The sequence below is a fragment of the Ictidomys tridecemlineatus genome, chromosome 5 (genome assembly GCF_052094955.1).
Source record: "Ictidomys tridecemlineatus isolate mIctTri1 chromosome 5, mIctTri1.hap1, whole genome shotgun sequence".
In the NCBI taxonomy this organism is placed as follows: Eukaryota; Metazoa; Chordata; class Mammalia; order Rodentia; family Sciuridae; genus Ictidomys; species Ictidomys tridecemlineatus.
Window position 1 is genome coordinate 199,085,126 of NC_135481.1, and position 16,802 is coordinate 199,101,927.

The 16,802-nt window shown below is 63.3% G+C and overlaps 1 protein-coding gene across 1 annotated transcript; it reads right to left on the bottom strand.

Annotated features, from left to right (window-relative positions):
• Positions 1-211: 211 nt before the first annotated feature.
• On the bottom strand, positions 212-9,308 carry Rbbp8nl (RBBP8 N-terminal like). The gene is made up of 13 exons (XM_005325394.3): positions 9,180-9,308; positions 8,123-8,165; positions 7,552-7,647; positions 7,198-7,310; positions 6,700-6,772; positions 6,365-6,513; positions 6,158-6,240; positions 5,771-5,937; positions 4,512-5,205; positions 4,127-4,253; positions 3,669-3,739; positions 3,491-3,575; positions 212-2,006 (listed from the first exon to the last, which is right to left on the bottom strand). Exons 1-13 carry the CDS (start codon positions 9,238-9,240, stop codon positions 1,876-1,878), a joined length of 1,893 nt encoding a protein of 630 aa, XP_005325451.2. The 5' UTR covers positions 9,241-9,308; the 3' UTR covers positions 212-1,875.
• Between the last annotated feature and the right edge of the window lie 7,494 nt (positions 9,309-16,802).

Genomic DNA, 16,802 nt, shown 5'->3' on the forward strand with positions numbered 1-16,802 from the left:
GCCCTGGGCTCCTCCTTGTGCTGGTCTGCCAGGCGGTGAGGAGCTGGCTCGCGGCTCTTGTGCACCTGGCTGATGCTGTGCTGAGCCTGCAGGTGCTGGAGGCATACAGAGGCAGGAGCAGGGCTCCCTCCCTGGCCCGGTGTGCTCCCCATCCAGTGGTAGTCAGAGAGTACAGGTGGTGGCCAGAGGCTGAAGCTGGCCAGCAGAGTGGTTGGAGGACACAGCTGGTGCTTTATTCCATTTTGGATTAAGAACTGAAGGACTTCTGCCCTCTCCTTCCCTCTCCCTCTCTGTCTCTCTCACGCGTGTGCACACACACACACACCTGGACTTCCCTTCTGGGTCTCAGTCCCTCTGGCCTCTCAGGTCAGTAGGCAGACAGGCCGCAGTCAGCAAGGTGTGAAGCCTGTTAGTGAGGCCCAAGCCTTACCTCTTTGGTCATTACCCGTGTCCCACCATCCCTATAGGCATGAGTTTCAGACTCCCAGCTATGGGCATCCATAACACCCTTGATGCTGTGGCCACCCCTGCCTCGTCCTGGCCAGAGTGGGTCCTCCTTACTCAGTTATGGTCAGAGTTTTCTTAGCAGGCATTATGTGAGGGCATGGTAGGGAGTGTCCTGGCTGCAGATCAGCCCTCGGGTGATTTCTAGTTGTTCCCTCTGCCTGACTCCCCCTGAGTGTGCACCTCAACATCGCTCCATATCCCCCTCCTGTTTCTCCTGCGTGACCTCTGGTCTGCTTCCCTAGAGTTCTGATTTTTGTAAACTTTCCACAACACATGAGCCCTGTGTCTGCTCATCACACTCCTGCTCATCCCTCAAAACCCAAATCTGGGTTTCAGATGCCCTCTTCCTTGGCCTTCGCAGGGATGGCTTCTCCCTCATCTCTCCCCACACTGAGCCCTGACCCTGTGCCTTGGTCCAGTTGCCCAACTGAGGCTCCCTGAAGTCCAGCTGAGATCTTGGGGCCTCTGTCTCTGCCCCTCTTTCTGTGCAGGGGAGCTGTGCATAGACGCCTGGGAGTTGCTTAAAGCGCTCTCAGGTCCTGGTTTGGTGGAGCAGGGCCCAGGAGTCTGAGTCTCAGGCTCCCCTGGAGGAGCCAGAGGCAGAGGCAAAAGTAGGAAAACCGTCCTGGGTGCTGCTCTGTGGGTGTACTGGCAGCAGGAGTGGGGCCAGGGGCTCAGAGTGTGCCAGCGAGGAAGGGGCTCTGCCCAGGTGGGTGCCCTGCTGTCGTTTCCAGCCCTTCCCAGAGGGCACCTGGTCCCTTCAACGGCGAGAGGGCTGTCTCAGTTCGGCTCGTCCATCCCAGTGCAGTCCAGCCTCTCTTGGGTCACCTGCCTAGGTGGGTGAGGCTGGATGGCCCACCTCTTTCGCATGTTTATTCTCTAGGCTCTGGGACCCTGTCTGGGAGGGCTCTACCAGACATGGGCTTCCGTCTGTCCATGTTGCTGGACTCCACTAGGAGGCGCCTGAGACCAAGCCCGGAGCTCACACCTGGTGGCATGGGCTGGGCGGGGTCCGCAGGCAGGGTCTCCAGGGCCTGGAGTGGTTTGTGGCATCTGGAGGTGAAGGTGCTGCCCCAAAGAGTGGGGGTGGGGCTGGGCTGGGGCCCCAGCAGCCCCTGCCCCCGCCTCTCTGTTCTGCTGCCCAGAGAGAGCAGGTGCCCAGCTGAACATGTGGGACAGGTGGCAGGGCTTGCAGAGATGGGAGAACAGCAGGGTAGAACACCAGCCAGAGGCCATGTCTCCATCTCGATGGCCCTGTCTGGAAGGGCCACTTGCCAGGCCATCTGCTGGTTGGTGGGGTGGCCTGTCCAGGCTGGTCAGGTGGAGAGTTGCTTCTGGGCAAGTGTGGTACCCCTTGGCCTGGCCTGGCTAGGTCTCCTCCAGGCCACTGTTGCTGTGTGAGGGACTGCAGCCCTTGGTGTCCCTTGGGCTCCTGGGACCCTCAGCTGTGGTCAGGGACTCCTTTGGCTTCCTTCTCCCTCGGGATGGCTTCTTGGAGGCTGTAGGAGGTAGACCAAGTTAGCAGAGGTGTGGCAGTTCCTTAGATGGCTTGTGTGTCCTCCCCCAAGGTGACAGTGACTCTCACTAGGGGTATTGAGTGCGGCCTCTGTGAAGCCAGCTGGTCCCCCTCCTCTGAACAGCCTTGGACTTCCAGACCTGGAGGTTCTGGTAGGAGGGGCTGTGACCCTTGAGCCTCCCTTGCTGCCCTGTGGAGGTCATGCTGGATAACCAGGAGCACATGGGTGAGGCTCTCTGTGTCCTGAGATGCTGGCCAAGTCCCTCTATGGGTCACCCCTTGTGCTGGGGCTGAGGCCAGAGGAGGGACTGGGCATGGCTCTGATGCAGGACACACTCAAGAGACCTGGCCCTGTGTACCAGCCCAGTGACCTCGGGCAACTAACCTGTCTTCTCTGGGCTTCAGCTTCCCTACCGTGAAAGCCGTGTGACCCAGAAGCAGTACCCACTCCCTGCCCTTCCCATGGACACAGGATGTGAGTGTTCTGTCCTGGTTGGGCTGTTGGTGCCCTGCCCTGCAGAGTGGGTGCCACACATGTGGAACGCATGGCACCTGTTATGGGAGCTGTGGACTGTGCCCATGTGGACTCAGCCCCCTGCCCACCATCTCTCCCCTGGCCCAGCTGGGAGGGCAAGGGAACTGGAGAGTGGGAGGTGACACCCTGGGACCTTGGCAGTTGGCCCCTCAGCTGGGGCAGTTTTCACACGTACACAGCAACAGACCAGGAAGGCCTGGAAATAAGGCAGGTGGGCTGGCCTCGGCTCGAGCAAACACCGGCCCAGTCGCCTTCCGGGCAACAATGGCGCATTGTGGTGGCCGCAGCCCAGCCTGCCGAGTCGCAGGCACTGCTTGGACAAACCTCAGGCTGCACAGTATCAGCTCAGTTGCTCGAACGCTCTGCATGTGCTCAGATCAGGAAGTGGGAGGCCGCCCTGGTACTCTGGACCCAGGGCTGAGGCCCCCCCCTGGCCTTCCCGGGAGGAGCGGCCCACAGGCCCCACCCTGGGCAAACAGTGGGCAGCCCCTGACTCTCCAGCGGGCGCCAACACCCATGCCCAGCGGGTTGTGTCTGTCACTGCTGCCTGCTCCAAGGTGGACAAGTGTGTCCAGGGACACCTGGATTCTTGGGGGCTGCCTGGGGGCCAGGATGCCCATTCTTCTGGTGGTGAGGCTCTCCCCAGCTCTCTGCTCAGGCCTTCCCCCTGTGTCCCACTGAGACCCCACAGAGCTCTAGTGCCAGCCACCTCGCAGGTGAGGGAACAGGCTTGGCTGCACCGTGAGGAGGCAGTGTTGTCAGGCTCACCGAGGTCGGCCCTGGCTCTCTCCTCTTAGGGGCCTGTGCCTAGAGGCCCGGGACTCGTCTCTGGCTCCTAGGGATGCCACCTCTGAGCTCCAGGAGGAGCAACAGGGGAGATGACCCAGATGCAGTACCATCCCCTGCCCTTCCTCCTGGCCCTGGCGTGGTACCTTGGCCCTCCAGGTCCGAGGCCCGCTTCCTCTTCTGCTGCAGACCCTGCAGGCACTGCCCAGCACTGGCCTTGGAGCTCAGGCCCTGGGTGGAAGGGGACACTCAGCGAGGGACACCCCACTGCAGCCTGACAGTGCTGCTGCCGGGGCCCGCCCAGGCGTGTGACCAGGGACCCACCTCATTGTCTGAGGTGTCTGGCTCGTCCCGTTCATCTGACTGTGGCCTCTGTGCGGTGGCCTTGCTGAGCTCTGAAGGACATAGGGTGCCAGTCAGCCAGGCTGGTGGCTCTGGGCGCCTCCTCAGCCTGTCTGACGAGGTCAGGAAGAAAAAGAGAAAGGCCCTGCAGTGAGCACTGGAGGGGCCAGGCTACCTGCCCCAGGTACCTCCTGGTCAGAGGCAGCTGGAGGTCTGCTGCACCAGGACCTGCCTGCGGTGGTGCCCTCCCAGCTCGGCCTTCGCTGGCTTGGGGTTTGAACACCCCTCCTGCTGACCGGCTGAAGTGCCTGCCCAGGCTCAGCTCCGTCTGGCTGCCCTAGACGGGTGCTGCCCGTGAGGCCCATGGGCTGACACTGAGCCTCCCCCCATGGGGGCCTCATGTCCCCCTGGACTTTCACGGCCCTGGGCGCTCACTGTACCTGGGGCTTCGTCGGTATCAGGCCTCTGTGGGTGGGGTGCTGGCCGTGACCTTCCTGTGGCCTCACCTCCTGTCCTGCCAGGAGAGGGCAGGCTGGGGTGGGGCCCTGGGGGAGGGTGTGCAGGGTCCTGGGGAGGCAGGTAAACGGCTTCAGTGTTTGGGGGCTTCCCTGCCCGCACTCAGCCCTGGACACAGCCCACGGGACACCTGGGCTGTGGCTGGAGGCCAGCCCTTCTTTTTTCAGAATTAGGGAGGCAGCCAGGCTGCTCCTGGACACTGCCTTGGCAGGTGGTGGAAAGAGGGCAGCTTAAGCAGTGTGGGTGCTTCAGCAGGGAACGTGGGGACCAAGGACAGGGGCTGAGTCTTGGCCAGTGTTGGCCCCTTACCATGGGAGTAGGGGACTCTTTGGGCTCTGGTGCTCTGGTCTCCTTGGTGCCATTGCTGAGTGCCTGGGGGCTGCAGATCAAGGGTCCAGACAGGGTGGGTGGCTCTGGACTGGGAGTGTGGGCAACTGCAGGGCTGAATGGCCCAGGTTGACCAGTAGACTTGGGGGCGTCTCGGTCCCGACCCCGGTCTGAGAGGTCCAGGGGCTTGTCTGGGGCATAGTCCTGAGTGGCTGTGACCTCCTTGCTCCGAGGGCTGACTGGGCCTGTGGGCTCCGCTTGCCACCTGCCAGGCAGGTCTGCTGGGGCCAGAGCTGCTCCGGGCACCTCACTCTCAGGGATCTCAGAGTCCAAGCCAACTGGCGGGGAGGGAGGTGTCTCCTCTGGTGTGGCCGGGCCCCGCAGCCTGGCGCTGGCCGCCCGCTGTGCCCGCAGCTGCTGAGCCAGGAGTAGGTGCAGTGCGCCCTCCAGCCTTGGGTCCTGCATGCCCACCAGAGTGCCAGGCAGGCCCAGCAGGCCCACAGGCTCTTCCCAGGCCTCTGCCTCCCTGGCTTTCAGGCTCTGGGGCTGGGCGCTGCTATGGGGGGTCCGCAGGGGCAGGGGCAAGTGGCGGTTCAGAAGGCAGAGGCGGTCAGCCTGAAGGGAGCGCTGCAGGGACTCATAGGTCAAGGCAGAGGACTGGGAGGCCCGCAGGAAGCTGTGGGGGAAGAGGCCCAGTGACTACGACCGTCGGTCAGCAGTGACTGGCCGAGTGAGCCCCCACAGGGCCCCCATGTCAGAAAACGGAGGAGGCTTGGTGAGTAAACTGAGGCCCAGGGGTGAGGCAGGTTGCCCAGGGCAACAGGCACTGACCAGGCCCCAGCCCTGTCTCTGGAGGCTGAGCCCTGGAGAGGGTGTGGACCTGGCCACAGGCGGCTGGGGCCTGCACATGGAGGCTCCCCTCTGTCCTGGCAGGAGTCTACCAGCGCCCTTGCCTGGAGGGCCCTGGTGCTCCTCTCCGCCCTCCAGGACGCTGCTCACTCTCTGATAGTGAGCCACGGGCTTTGTGCGGGCCCTTCTGCAGTGCTGCCCACCTCCAGCTCCTGTGCCTCCTGGAGAGGTACCTCATGGCAGCTTTGCACCAGGACGGATGCCCAGAGGAGCCAGAGAAGGACAGGGCTCTTGGAGGGATAATGAGGGCACTTCCTGGGCTGCTGCTCACTGCATAGGGTAGGTCCAGAATTTGGGAAAGGGAGCCACTCCTGGTGCTGGGAATGCCTCACCTGTCCAGGGGGAGGCTGTGCCTGTACGTTGGACTGGGTGGGTTGCTCCTGGCGGACAGCAGTGGGGGTGTTCCGTTGGCAGCGCCCCGCTCGGCTGGGCAGGTCTGGGACCCAGGGCGCACCACAGCAACCGTTGCGTGCAGCTGATTGGCGATGCACTGGGGGCTCTGCAGAGGGAGGAGGCGTCCATCGGGCTGCATCACTGGGGCCCTGGCCTTGCCCTGTGTGAGTTTGGATCGTGCCCCACCTCGCCTCCTCCCACACCCAGTGAAGCCCAGGGCCCTGCTGGCACTAGGGACAGGCATGCTCGGTGTGAGGCTGACACCCGGTTCCTGGTGCAGAGCAGAGCTGTGGCTACCAGCCTCCTGCTGGGGCTGACCCACTTACCATGTCTGGGGCCCGCGGCTCGGACAGGTTGGCCCCCGGGGAGCTTCTGGCTACTGGAGATGTCCTGTAGCCCACCAACTTTTCTGTGGGAGGAGAAGCAGTGGCTCAAGAGCTTGGGAGATGCCCAGGGGATGGCGGCTCAGCCCTGGGCTGAGGGCTGCCCTGTCCATGGTGCCCACCTCCCAGCTCTCCCCAGCCCCATAGCACCTTCTCCCCGTGGACCCAGCTGGTCCTCAGCCTCCTCATGGCCTCCAGGAGGCTTCTCAGTGACAGCCTTCCAGCCACTGGGGGAGGGGAACAGCAGGGGTGACGGGGGGTCCGAGGTGTCCTCCTTGGCAAGGGGCATGGGCCTGTCTCTGGAGCAGAGGCAGAGACAGAGTGGTGAGGTGGGCAGAGCCCAGAGAGGGCAAGAAGCACCAGGGCTCCCTGCTGGTGCCAGTCACTTCAGGGGACACCCAGGTGACCCTGGAAGTGCAGCCCTCCCCTCAGGGTCTGATGTGTGGGGAGCTGGGGACCTGGGCCTGGCACCCTCTCCCACTCACTGCAGGCCCTGAAGCCGCTTCACCTCCTCCTTCAGCATCTTGTTCTCCTCCTTCAGCCCGCTCACCTCCTTGGCTGCAAGAGGCAGTGATCAGCAAGCAGCTGGGGGGCAGCCAAGGGCAGCCCCCTTCTGTGTCTGGCTTCCAGTCAGCCCCCCACTGGGCCCCGGACCCGCCACACAGCAGGTGCACAGAGGCGTGCCGCATGGGCAGATGTGTGATGGTACTGAGGGAACCGTGCCAGCCTTGGGGTGTGGAAAAGTGACAAGATGGCCCTCCGCCTGTATCTGGGGTCCCTCCGAGAGAAGGGGCTGCCTGTCAGTAGGACCAGTGGAACCTTCTGGGTCACCAGGAGAAGGCTGAGGCTCTGGGAGGCCCCTCAGCTCAGAGTGGGGTGCTCGCCTCTGTTCACCTGCCGGCTGGCTGCCTTTCCCCTTTCCCCACCACCCGTGTCCCTGGCCTGGCAGAGGGGACTTGGGCCCTGCCGGGCAGCAGGCTCACTGAGGACACAGATGCGCTGCAAGCTCTGTAGGTGTGAGCTCTCGAATTCCAGCTGTTTCTTCCTAGCCAGCTCCTGGGTGACCACGCAGCGGTCGCACAGGCCAGCCCGCAGCCTGTGGGTGGGGACAAGAGGCCGCACTGAGAGGGGACTAGGCCTCTTGCTGCCCACCTCCTGGACATGCCCCTGCCTCGTCAACTCCCAGGCCTGTTTCCACCCGTGGGCTTATGTCCCATGTCCAGTTGAATCTAGGAAGGAATCTTGTCGTTCACGTAAGGCTCCGAGAAGCCCTGTGGTGGGGCACCTGGCCTGTGGGCTGTCGGGCCCCCACCCAGTGCCCCGCGGGCCCCGCCCACCTGTTCTCCAGTACCCGCAGGTTCTCCTTCAGCGCCTTCTGCTGCTCCCTGAGCTGGTGGTTCTTGGTGAAAAGCTCCTCCACCCGCTGTGCATCCCTGCAGAATAGCGGCGGGTGGGCGGGTGTGGCCCGTAGAGAGGCCTCTCTGCAGGGGCCTGTCCTTCAAGTGGGCCCTGCAAGGTGAGGTCTAGCCCTGCTGTCATGTCCCCTGTCAACCTCTGGCTGGTCCACCTGCTACCTGCTCAGCTATGGCACATGTAGACCAAAGCCCAGTTAGAGACGGCCATGGAGAGCCAGGCCTGTGTGCCAGCCTGTGTGCCACCCGCGAGAAAAGGCTATGGCCTTGCGATGATCCCCTGGGCCCTGGGGAGAGGGCCTTGCCCAGCTGCCTCAGGGCCCGTCCCTGGTCCAGTCCGGCTCCACCACCGACGTGCCGTGTGACCTTGGTCAAGTGGCTTCCCCACCCCCATGCTGAGCCTGTTTCCCTTCTGCACTGAGGAGGGTGGCAGTGCTGGCGCCCTGGGCTCGGGTCCTGCAGCTGGCCTTACCCTCTGCCCAGCGGGCTGACTCACCGGCAGCGCTCCGCATTCAGCTCCAGAAGCTTGCTCTGCAGTCCTGGCCGGGCGGGCAGAGATGGGAGCAGGTCAGGCGCAGCCCTGCTGCCCCCTTGCAGAGGAGGGGTCTGGGCAGAGTGTCGAGTTGGCGCCTCCTGTCCTGATTGTCATGCGGGCCCTGTCCTGAACCCTGTCTCCCGCCTGGAGCAGCTCCTGGAGCAGCGCCCTGTCTGCACCCACTCCTGGGACACGGGGGCTGCCTGAGGCCTGTTCTGGGCCCAGCTTCTCCTCTGCCCTGGGCACTGTGGCTCTGGTGTCCGTCTGGAGATTAGAGGGACCCCAGTGCTGGAAGTGGCTGGCTACCTGGCAGAGGCAGAGAGGCCAAGAGGGGCTATTTTTTGGGGGGGCTGTTAATGTGAAATTAGCAGGCTTTTGGGGGAGACCCAACCTCCCCACTACATCTCTGTGATCCATGTGGGTCCAGCCAGCCTGGGGCTGGGGATGTCCTGGGGGTCTTGCCTAGGCAGCCCCACTTCTCTCAGGTGCTCAGAAAGCAGCCAGCCCCTTTGGCCTATGGTGGCTGTGAGCGCTTTATGAGAGGGAGTCTCAGGGAGTGGCTGACCTGGAACTGTGCTGGGGTGGGCAGAGGGGCTGCAGCCTGGCCCGCAGAAGGATTGGATGGAAGCGTGGGGTATGGGGCATGCCCTGGAGGGAAAGAACTTCTGCTCAGTGTCCTGAGCAGGCCCTGGAGCCACGTGCTCTGACCCTGGAAGTGGAGGACCCTCTGGGAGAACATGGCATGGACACACACAAGACTGGGCGCGGCAGGAGGCCGTGAGGTATTGGTTGTGACCCCTGAATGTGCGCCTCTCCTGGGGCCACATTCTGAGGACACCCTGTGTGACTCTGGCCCAGGTGACTTTGCAGCTAAGACTCCACTTCTTGGGCCAGAGAGACGGGACCCCCAGATTTGCTCACAATTGGAGGTGGTGCCTGGAGCCCCTGGACTGCACTGCCCCTCAGGACCATTTGCCCAGATGAGGGCAGCGGGGCCCCTTGGTGCCCAGCCACTTACCCAGGACCTCCTTCTCATGGACGTCCTTCAGCCTGTTCAGCGACTCTGTGAAGCTCTCCATGGCTCCCAAGCCCTGGTCACTGTGTGCCGGGCATGTGGGGGTGACCGTGGCTGTGAGCGCCCTCTGTCTCCAGTCTGCAGAGGAGGGGGTGGGGAGAGGGGCTGCTGGAGGAAGGGCCTGTGTGTTGCACCTGCAGCACCTACGGGGTGCCAGGGGACCCTGACCCCACATCAGGTGAAGAGTGTGCAGCTGGAGGACAGAGAGCTGTCATCCTAGGGTCACCAGTCCCCCTGAGCGACCCTGTACTCCCAACAGTGTCCAGTCACCAGGCCTGGCATGGTTTCTACTCGTAAGCCCTGGGCCAGCCCACCCTGTCCTGCTGTCCACCAGGCCCCTAAACGTTTTCTCACCCCCAATGCCACAGCCTGACAGGGCAGGCAGCCTAATGCAGATGCACACATGATGAGTGACAGACATCTGTAGACACACACGACACACACGTATATGTGTACATGTACAGATGGATGTGCACACGCACAGTCATCTAGGTACACACGTGCATGCACACACACGTCAACATGCAGACACACATGACTGTACGTGTAATATGGGCTCACAGCGCCCATGCACACAGACACAGCAGCCCTCATGCCTCTGCAGAGGGGCCTCTGACCACTGGCTCCCTCCCTGCTGTCTGCCTCCCTCCCTCACAGGTCCCAGGAGAGCTCAGTCGGGCAGTGGACCCTCTGGTCCTACAGCTTGAGGCCAGGTCAAAGGATGTGGGGTTCTCACTGGCTGGGTCCACAGTCCTGGGGTCACAGCACACTTGTCCTCAGGCCCTTCTGGGACTTTCCAAGTTTCCAGAGGCCTGAATAGCTCACAGGTGGCAGGAGGAGTGAGCTTAGGGGTTGGCCACCACCCCTGCCCAGAGATTTCTCCCAGGCCTGGGAGACTGGGTCACAGGTTGGGGGGCTGGGCCAGGCCTGGCCTGCAGAGTCCTTGGGAGCTTAGTATGCTGGGTGTTTGCTGCACAGAGAGCCCTTCTGGGGACTGCCGGGGGCCTGTCCTGAGGCTGCCACCGCTGAGCGGCTACAGAGACCTCTGTGCAGGGTGGGTCTGGTCACAGTCCTTGGTGGGGCCCTGTGCCGTGTGGGTTGCGGGTGTCTCAGGTCCCAGCACTTCTCCTGAGTGGCGCCTTGGGCCCTGGTTTGACACAACCCCCTGTAGCTGGGGCGGAGCCAGGCAGCCACCATGGGGCTGGGGCTGCTTGCAGCCAATTGTTTGGAGAAGGGGACCAGGCCTTGAGCGTTGGCTCCCTCTCCAAGCCTCACCAGGAGCAGCATAGGGCCTGTCCTAGACACTGCGCCGAGCCCTGCCTCCAAACCAGGGAGGTGTCCCCTCCTGGTCTTTGGTCCAGGGAAACTGGGAACTCTCCTGGAACTGGGGTCTCCTGGCTTGTCAGCCCTGGAGTCTCCCTGGTCTGTCTGCAGTAACCTTGGGCTTTGCCTTCTGTATAGACCCAGAGTCTCACCACCTTGCCATCTCTGCCATGGCCGCTCATGCCCAGGCCTCCCTTGGTGCATAGGCCTTTGGCCTCCCTGGCTCCCTGCTGCCCATCTGCAGGACACAAGGTCCCTTTGCCATGGGGCTACAGGGCCTCCATGTCTGCAAATCTCCGTTCTTTGCTCAACCTGGAGGTGGGCCTGTGATACCTGCTGTGCCAAGGCCTCGGCATGGCAAGTGAGCCACAGAGGACAGAGACAGTCTTGCCTGCACCTCAAAGACTTCCTGAAGACACCTACACACTTGTTCAAAGCAGCAAGGAGCGCGAGAGCCGGGGGTGGCTCTGTGTCTGGAGGGTGAGTCCTCTGGGAATGGGGAATGGGAACCAGAGCTCGCCTGATAAGGGGTGTCCTTGTAGGTTGAAGTGACACACAGGATGCTGGGGTCCAGAGGCCAAGCGGAGACCGGGGCTCAGGTCACATGGTCACCCAGCGGCTTTCCCAGAGTGCCATACATGCTGTTACCCTCCCACAGCCATCTCTCTCCAGTGGGGAAACTGAGGCTCAAAGAGGTCACCTTCCTGCCGTGCTCAACGGGGCCGTGGGAGCTGGCCTTGAACTTGCTCAGGGCTGCACGTCCCACTCATTCGCACTGCATCAGCCTGGGACATTTCCCAGGGAGCTGTGAGCCTTGCTGTGCAGACCTAACCTCCATGAGGGTCCTGGGAGGTGAGACGGGCTGGGTCCTTGGCTTAGGCTGCTGGGAGGCCAGGCTCAGCAGGCAGGAGGGCAGAGCTGCAGCACCTGAAATTCCACCCTGACTTGCCCGGCTCACCCAGCCCTGCTCTTTGCTGGCCTCCAGTGCCTGCCTGTGGGCTGGGCTGACGCCCACAAGGGAGCCACCCCAGGGAGCCTGTGGTGCCCATGGGTCCATGTGAGACGGGAACTGTCCCCAGTGAAATCATGGTGCACAGAGGCAGGCTGGCAGGCCTGGGCCCCTCCTCCCAGGGCTCTCCTCTGGGCTCTGAAGGCCAGCAGGCTCTGCCTGGCTGTTCTTAGAGACCCGGAGGGTGGCAGATGCTCTCCTGCACACTGGGTGGGGCAGTGGGCCCAGGGGCCTGCAGGCAGAGCAGAGCCCACCAGCCTCTGGGAGATAGTGCCATGGGGATGGTTGCCTTCCCTGGTGGTGGGTGGCAGAGCCAGCCTCCTGGGCTTCTGTCACCTTCAGTGTGGCCTGGTCCCCAGCATTCACTCTCCTGGAGTGTTGGGGGTGGGCAGGGTGGGCCCCCACCTGGGGTGAGGTCTGTCAGCTTTGGTGCTTTGGGGCAGTAGTGGGCGGCACGAGTGGCATGAACTCAGGCTGTGAACACACGGGCCACACCCAGCAGCCTGTGCCAGGGCCAGCCAGGAGGCCCCCCAGGAGGCCTGGCCTGTGTTCTGGGCTTGCTGAGGGTGGCCGGGAGTGCAGGGAACTCCGAAGCAGGGTGGGGTCTGCCCAGGTGCCAAGGCTGGGGCGGGAGCTTCAGGAGGTGAGTGCCTGCAGGCCCAGGGTCGGGTCGCTGCCTCTGAACTTGGGGGGCTGTGCCCTGGGGAGGGGGAGGGCAAGCTTTGGGGGGCTGTGCAGGGCAGGATGGATGGGGTGGGTGGAGATCTGTGCCTGAGGGCCCCCAGGCAGGCCCAGAATCCTCCGTCCCTCTCACTCCGATCCCCAGCTGGAAGGTGTTGCAGGACCTGGGCCTCCCTGGAGGAGCAGATGAGGGTCAGGGATGAGGGGCAGCTCTGACCTACCTGCTGAGGGAGGCTGGGCCTGGAGGGGCAGGTGCAAAGGGGGTCCTGCCGCCAGCTCCTCAGACCCTGCCAGGCCTTGCTCTCGGCCCCTCTGAGGGGGGGTTTCACTAGTCAAAGCTGGCAACAGGCCAGGCTGGACCTCAGCTGGTGGGGGTCTGTGCCTGTGCCTGGTGCCATCTCCTTAAAACCCCTGGCAGTGTCCTCGTCCTACCAGCACTGAGCAGAGCTCGTCAGACAATGGAACCGCTCCCCATATGGGGCCCAGGACGGCCCTCCACCGTGAGTCTCAGTGCTGGGAGCCACGGTCCTCCACATCCCCATCAGGGAGGGCACACACTGCAGGCCTGCCTGTCTCCCAGGACCCCACTGAGGCTCAGGTACCACTATCCCCCAGGTCTCCCACCTGCCCCTCAGGGTCCCTGGAGTGGCTGACCAGAGGAGGTTGGGCCAAAGTCTCAGTGCCCCAGAGGAGAGGGCCACCTGGCATCTGTCTGGACAGAGAGCTGAAGGCAGGGGGTTGGTTGTGTCTCCCATGTGGCCTGGCACTGTGCCTCTCTGAGCCTCTGTCTCCTTATCTGGATTGAGGATTGGCCCCACTCACATCAGGCTGTGGGGCTCTCACCAGCCTCCCGTGCTCAGGTAGTGCAGAGCGGGGCAGGTTGTGCAGAGTGCCTGGCAGAGGGACCCGTTCCGACAGTGCCTCCCTCACAGAGAGACCCCGGGGCTGGTGGTGCAGCCTACAAAAGCCTCTCCTCAAGTGACCAGTTCAAGTTTCACGCCCCAAAAGACCCTCAGGAGGGCCAACCCTTCCCAAGCCCAGGCAGGGCCTGGGTTCCACAGTGACTCCACATAGCTGCTCACTGGGGACAAGGCCACATCTCTTAGTGGCCACTCCCAGGGGAGGTGTCATCTATCCCTCACACCAATGACGTCGCCATGTTCCCAACAGAACAGGCACCCTCTGGGCCCATGGCAAAGCCCACGGAGGTGCCCACTGGTGTCCTGCCCCTGGCTAGTGTCCAGCCTGAGTCCTGCCTTAAGGACAGATGGGTCCTAGGATCCTCAGGCTGCCCCAGGGAGCATGGGGGGGCCTGTCCCTCAAGGGAGCTGACCCAGAAGAGCTGCTGGGCACCGTGGCCACGCACGTCTGCCCAGGCTGGTGCCCTCCCTGGCCTTCGTCCCTCTAGCAGTCCCCTGGGAGGAGAGCTGGGACCCTGACTCTGCTCCCTTGTGAGGAGGGGCCATCTGACTATCCACCTGTCTACAAAAATAGTGATGATGGCCAGCGGCATGGCGGCCACCCTGCTCCTCGCACACACCAGGGTTGTCTTCTGGCTCTGGGGAGTTTCCTGAGGAGGCTGAGCTCTGAGCTGTGGCCTGGCCACCACCTGCATCTCGACACTCTGTCCAAGTGACTCCCCCGCCCCCACTCGCCTCCTGTCTGCTGCCACCCCGGGGCCAGGCACACCATCAGAGCACACTAAATGTCTGCAGCACAAGAGCTTATGGAGCACCTACTGTGTGCTCAAGCCCAGCACACACATGTGGTCAGAGCCCGTGTGGCCGAGGAGGTGCTGACTGGGCCGCTGCACAGATTCGAACACTGAGGCGCAGAGCAGCTGAGTGGCAGTGCAGGATTTGAATCTGGGCCCGGCTGGCCCCGCCTTTCCTCCAGCCTCTGTGGGTGGGGGCTGTGCAGTGCAGGGCAGAGCCCGCCATGGTGACCTTGGCCAAGTCATTTGCTGGGGCTGGTGGGGATGTGCCACCTTGGGCTGTCAAAGCTCCTGGTCGATCAAGTGACGGGGGCTTCCAGCCAGAGCGAGGAGCTGCCTGACCCGACACATGCTGGGAGTGACAGGAGCTGCACAGTCCCCTGGGCAGTGGCCACGGAAGCCCCTATTATCATGGACGAAGAAGCTGAGGCTAAGAGATGTCACCTGTCTACTGTCACCAGCAAACCAAGCACAGCTAGGACACAGTAGGGCCTCCTAGTCACTCGGGATCTCTTCAGGGTGAGCCATCCAGGGTGCCCCTGTCACATGCTTCTGACACCCTGCCGACCCACACAGACCCCCAACAGGGAGGTGCACACCTGGGACTCCCCGGCCCCACGCACAGAGAGGCCCACCTGGACACAGGTGCTGTGCAGAGCCCCAGGCATCCTGCCTGCTGTGCACACACGCCCCGCGCAGGCTGCATGTGAGTGTGCACCTGTGCACACGCTGCCTCCTGCGCCTGGGTGCCCACGTGCCTCTGCACACCTGCAGAGGAGCCGCTGCCGCAGCTCAGGTAACAGTGGCCCTGCAACCTGACTCCTCGGAGATGGGCTGGCCTGGCCTCCCAGGCCTGGGGCAGGGGCCTAGTGCACTGCCTCCCTAGACACTGGACCCAGCGGCCAGGTTCCCCTCCTAGCTCCCCACTGTCCTGTGGGCAGCGGCGTCCGGGCACTCCCCTGATTCATCCTGCCTGACAAGGAGTATTGGCCGCCAGGCCATTCCTGTGCCCTTGAGCCCCTCAGTGGACCGCCGAAACTTCCTGGGCCAGGCCTTGCCTCTGCACCACCCCGCTGCCCAGGAAGCCCACAGCGCCCTCCTCCTCTCATGGTCCCTGGGACCAGGCGCCCAGGACCAGTGGCTGAGTCCCTCATGCACAGTGGAGAGGGCGGCCCGCCCGCCCACCCCCTGCCTTTTGCGCGGGAGTCTGCCCGCCTGGTGGCGAGCACCCCGTGGTCCCGACCCAGCCCACTCCTCAAGCTGCCCTGCCTGGTGAAACCGGGTACTCACGGCCCCTTGCCCTGCCCGACCTCCGGGGGCCTCTGTGCCGGCCTGAGTGCTCCCACCCAGGGAGACAGCAGTGAGCACTGCGTGAACTTACACAGGCAACAAGACGGAATTTTGGCCAAACCCGCTTGACAGGTTCCCCATTCCCCCAGCCCGGAGCAGAAAGGAGGCAGGGACCGCCTGAAGCTGCCCAGCGGGTTCTGCCATCTCAGGGAAGTGGCAGAACCGGCCCGGCCGGCAGTACATAGAGATGGGATTGTTCCTCACAATCACCGGCAGGAGCAGCCAGTGGCCCTGGACAGAGGGGTGGCCCTGAGGGCAGCACAGAGCATGGGGGCACGTGGGGCAGGAGGGAGAGATCCTGCTCCGGAGGGAGGGGTCCAGAGCGGCCCCTTGTGCTGTTCACAGTCCAGATGACCTTGGGCTGACCTTGGCAGGAGAACTGGCCTCATCTTCTGTCTTTCCAGGACCTCACCCTGCCAGAGTTCAATGGATAGACGTCCAGAGACTGGTCCTGGAAGTGACCCTGTGCTCTTCCTGGGAGAGCTGGCTTCTGCTGGGGCTTTTGGTCTGTCCTGTTTGTCCAGGGCCTATGTGAGGCCCAGATGGGTGGGCATCTCTTCCCATGGGACCACAGAGGGAGTCAGAGAGGACCCCAAAGCACCTGGTTGGGTGGCCTCTGCAGAGAGCTCAGCTCAGCAGGGAGGTCCAGACCCATTCAGCAGGCAAAGTCGGAGGACAGAGGACAGGAGGGCTTCCTGCTCTCCACTGGGTGCTGATGGCTGGCCTGGGCTTGGGCTGAGGACTGGATATCGCTGGTCCCACCATGGCCCCTTGGCGGGTGCAGGCGTGGTCAGCTCATGCAGCTTGGTGGGTGCCTGTCTGCTCCTCTTGGGCAGGCCCTGTGCGAGGGGCCTGAGCTGTCACCAATGTATTGGCACGTGTCCTGTGGGGCAGTGGCGTGGCCAGCATGGCACTGTCTGAGGTGGGGCTGTGGCCTGCGTGTGCATGTGTTCACGCCAGGCTGTGCACACGTGTGTGCTGTGCTTGCTGTTGTCTCAAGAGTCTCTCCAGCCACGGGTTGGAATCCGAACTCTGCGACTAAGGTTTTGGGGGGTTGGGGGACGATGAGGTCATGAGACCAGGAGCGGATCCCTCCTGAACGGGATTATTGCCCTTACGAAGGCCTGGCCATCGGCGGGCGGGTTTGGGGACGCAGTGAGAGGTCCCCATGAAGCAGGACACCTCCCTTACCTGGCTGGGAATCAGCCTGGGACTCGCAGCCCCTGGGCCTGTGGGGAGCAGGTTCCTCTCAGCCCCGACTAGGCTGCCTTCGCTGCATGAGTGAGCGTGCACCTGCATGTGGTCAGCAGCCTGTGAGTTCACACGCATGTTCACACGGGCGTTGCATGTCTGGGCATGTTCCCGTGTGCAGGCATACCATGTGCATGGTGGGGGGGAATTACATGGATGTGCACAGGGAGGTCCTGGTGGAGAGGGAGGGGCGTGCCCTTCCCAGCAGCCGTGTGGACCCTTATTCTGGGGCTTGCAC